Raw genomic sequence first — 3,660 nt, 5'->3', positions numbered from 1 at the left:
AACAAGAAGGGGCGTTTAAGTGAAATAAATCAGCAAAGTAATTTGAAATAATTTTGAGTTTCTCCTCCTCACTACTTTGCCATACACCATCTGAATCCTTCAGTTTCGCAATATAGTTTCTTTTTTTCCTCGAACTCGCCTTATGGTGAAAGTATGATGTATTCTTATCGCCATCCCTTAAATCATTTGCACGAGCTCTAGCGTGTCAGTAAGTCTCCTCTTTTCTATGAAGATCATCCAACTCCGCACAAAGATTGTTGCATTTCTCAATCATAGTAGCATCAGGTACACATTTCTGCCACTCACTGAGTTCTTTTTCCGCCTCTTTTATCCTCTTCTTTACTGCTCTGAAATTGCCTTTTGCCCACTTACTCAAGTCTTCAGCACATCTAGCAATAATGACAGGGAGGGAGGATCCCCCACCACCATTCCACGAAGACTCAACCACACCACGACATTCCTCACTCGCCAACCACAGAGCTTCAAAGTGAAATCTTCTTTTTTCCTTATTCTGGAAATTTATTGCCTCAGTGTTCAACAATATGGGCGCATGGTCAGACTTATATATGGGAAAGTGCCTGACCATGGATCGAGGGAAAAGATTGTGCCATTCTTCGCTCACCAAGAACCTATCAAGCCTTTCTCTGATCACTGACCCCGGTTCCGTCCCCCGTTGCCAAGTAAAAGTTCTTCCTTTGAATCCCAGGTCGTGGAGCCCGCAATCGTCAATGGCTTCCTTGAACGCATCCATCAGGGACTCCCTCCTCATTGCCCCCCCTTCTTTTTCACTCATGCTCACAATTTCATTAAAGTCCCCAAAAAATACAGTTGGAACCTCACACTCATCCTGGATAGTGCGCATCATGTCCCACGTACGATGTTTATTCTCCGTTTCAGGCCATCCGTACACACCCACGGCCACCCAGACAGGGTTGTTATTATCATCCCTAACCTCCGCAGCAATATGGTGTCTCGAATATGAGAAAATGTGGACGTTAATGTCACGCCACCATAGCCCCATTCCACCTGAATTCCCCTCACTACCTAGGCACGAACCTTCAGTAAACCCACACCGTCCTCTAACTCTTTCAAGCTGTTTTGAATCAACCATGGTCTCCATTAAGAAGACCAACTCCGACCGCTCCCTCCAGCACCAGGTGCGGAGTGCTCGAACTGACCGAGGGTTGCCGACCCCTCGGCAGTTCCAACTTAGAAGTTTCATTGTTGTTCGCGGGGTTGGGATAAGCCAACCTCCGCTACTTTCAGAGTTATTGCATCACCACTGTTCTCACTTTGCCTTTGACCTTTTAACAAAGTCTTGTGGCATGGCCACGTCCACCCCATCAATCTCCATTAAGTCTTTACGTTTCCCGCATCGCCCTTCATCTACCCGCCCTTGACTTGGTGCACGGTTATCTTTCCCCCACACATTAACCTTGCGGAGCTTCCTCGTCGTTGCCTTATCACACCCCACATTGAACACCACTGGTGCTTCTAGCAACTTCATCTCAGAAGAGATGTTGCTCACCTCATTCCTCTCCTTTGCTCCTGTTTCGCTAGCCCTTCCATCAATATCATTTCCTTCTAACCTACCCGACCCTTGCACCGATGTGTCATTGTCCACCTGCAGGGTAGTAGCCACATTTTGTGAGTTTAGTGGACTACCATGTTGGTGGTCGTGCCCCAATGTACTTACAACACTTGCCAGCAGCTCCTTCTCCTTGTCTCCACATGTCTCTTTTAGGGTAGGTGATGGAGAGTCAGCCTTCCTCGTGATAAAAAGGGCACGTTTACATGATGTAACCGAAGCCACCTCCTCCACCTCCTTGCTCCTCCCCTTCCGAGGGGAGGCTTTAATAAACATTCCCCATCCCAATCCTTTCTTCTTGTCATCCTCTGACACAATAGTGCAATCCTTCTCCGCATGCCCCATAACCCCACAAGCAAAGAAAAAGAACGGGAGTCGTTCATATGCAAATTCCACCTCAACTTCTCTCCCGCTCCTGTCCTTAATGTTCTTTACAATGGGTTTGTGACATTAATCATCAATCTGACCCGACGGTAGCGGTCTAGGCCAAGAACATCTTCCTCAATGTCAATTAGGTCCCCCATCCTCGCAACTAGGGCTTTTACGTGCGCATTCAACCTACAGTTGAAAGGTAGCTTTTTGATACGGACCCAAAAGGGGGAATGAGTTAGAGTCACCTGTTCCGGTTGTTCGTCCCCTTCGATTTCTTTCAGCAGGATTAGGTTGTTGTCAAAACACCATGGTCTACCATTTAAAACCTTCTCCTTATCCCTCCAATGGAAGAACTGGAATGCAAAGAGATTTGGTCCTAAAACCCTAATTACAATGTTATGTGCCGGCGCCCACACCTTCGTCATGGTCCTCTTAAACGCCTCCACGTTAAACGGCCGATCCGTAAGCATTTTTTCAAGGGAGACCCACTTCGTATGTTATTTAACACTTCATCAATTGTTCCAATATTAGTAGTTGACAACATAAACTTCTTAGATTATCACATTAGTTAGCTTCAGAAAAACAACAAAAATGCAATATCTTACCAAAATACCATAATTAAAGGAGTCCTTAACAAGGTCATGATCGATAATGAGCGTGTGACACATTAGATCTCGTTTCCGAAGAAAACGAGAGTGATTTCAATATTGCCAATCCCCTGCATAAAGATTATAATTATAAGTTACCCCATTCTTAATAATCACATAAACACACACAAAAACTCTGGAAATTAAAGTCGAAATTCAAACAAATGTATTGCTGATTTTGAGTTATACCATACTGGAAAAACATAACAACTGAAGCTAATTCTGATCCCAAAAACATTTGAAAGACATAAATTATACCTTTAATTAATTCTGAGCAACATAGATAAGGATTCAATCACAAGTCTCGGATTCGGGCACTATATCTTCCTCCTTCATCCCGAGAAAGACAGCAGTGAGCACAGATTTGGTTTCCAAGGATGCTTTCAACATTGCAATTCCCTGACAAATTAAACATAACAACGTGAAATCAATCAAACTTTCCTTTCATCAAACATTTACAAATAGGTTAGCAGCAAAATTAGCATCCAAGATTACCTCCTTTTGACCAAATTGAACCTCTCTCTCCTCAAAGGAAGTCAAGTTTTTGAGATGGGTGCTGATTAGAGAAATTGACATGGGTTTAACTTCCAAATTATCCATCACCATAAATGCTACCGCTTCCTTCACATATCCCGGAGTTCTGGGCTCGTATACTAAGCTTCGCACAGTCGTCATTTTTGTGCTGTGGTGACCACAAACCGTCCCTTGTCGATCACTTAAGCAGCAAACCAGAGTGGAGTTGGAGCACGTATAGCATTTCAGAAGATGATTCTGTGTTGTTGGTTTAGTTGAAAGCAAAGGGACAACAATGGCAGTCGTCGGATTGAGAATCGAGTTCTTGTTTAAATTAGACTCGAGGTAGGAACTATCCAGAGACTCAACACTATTGAAGACCTCTGCAAGACACCCAATCACGTCTTTGTTGTTTTCATGGAGGAGATTGACAACAGTTGCAAGCGGCAAAGACAAGATGTGGAAGATGAGATCCACAACTTGCTTTCCTGCTTCCGCAAATACAACCTTGTTAGTCTTTTTGTCTATGATGATCTTCAT

The 3,660-nt window shown here is 43.9% G+C and overlaps 2 protein-coding genes across 2 annotated transcripts; both read right to left on the bottom strand.

The window, feature by feature from the left end:
- Nucleotides 1-205: 205 nt before the first annotated feature.
- Nucleotides 206-1,222, bottom strand: LOC130465612 (uncharacterized). Its single transcript, XM_056834446.1, has one exon. It carries the CDS (start codon nucleotides 1,220-1,222, stop codon nucleotides 206-208), a length of 1,017 nt encoding a protein of 338 aa, XP_056690424.1.
- A 1,676-nt stretch (nucleotides 1,223-2,898) lies between these two features.
- Nucleotides 2,899-3,660, bottom strand: LOC110806204 (uncharacterized). The gene is made up of 2 exons (XM_022011840.1): nucleotides 3,103-3,660; nucleotides 2,899-3,006 (listed from the first exon to the last, which is right to left on the bottom strand). Exons 1-2 carry the CDS (start codon nucleotides 3,658-3,660, stop codon nucleotides 2,899-2,901), a joined length of 666 nt encoding a protein of 221 aa, XP_021867532.1.

Source organism: Spinacia oleracea, chromosome 1 (assembly GCF_020520425.1).
Source record: "Spinacia oleracea cultivar Varoflay chromosome 1, BTI_SOV_V1, whole genome shotgun sequence".
Lineage (NCBI taxonomy): Eukaryota > Viridiplantae > Streptophyta > Magnoliopsida > Caryophyllales > Amaranthaceae > Spinacia > Spinacia oleracea.
The sequence above is the reverse complement of the archived record's forward strand: the minus strand, read 5'-3'. Positions and strand labels throughout refer to the sequence as shown.

Excerpts from the sequence above, each read along its gene's own strand:
- LOC130465612 (XM_056834446.1), bottom strand. The coding sequence starts at position 1,222 with ATGAAACTTCTAAGTTGGAACTGCCGAGGGGTCGGCAACCCTCGGTCA.
- LOC110806204 (XM_022011840.1), bottom strand. The coding sequence starts at position 3,660 with ATGAAGATCATCATAGACAAAAAGACTAACAAGGTTGTATTTGCGGAA. Across the intron at positions 3,007-3,102 it reads TTCAATTTGGTCAAAAGGAG|GGAATTGCAATGTTGAAAGC; the intron begins GTAATCTTGGAT and ends TTAATTTGTCAG.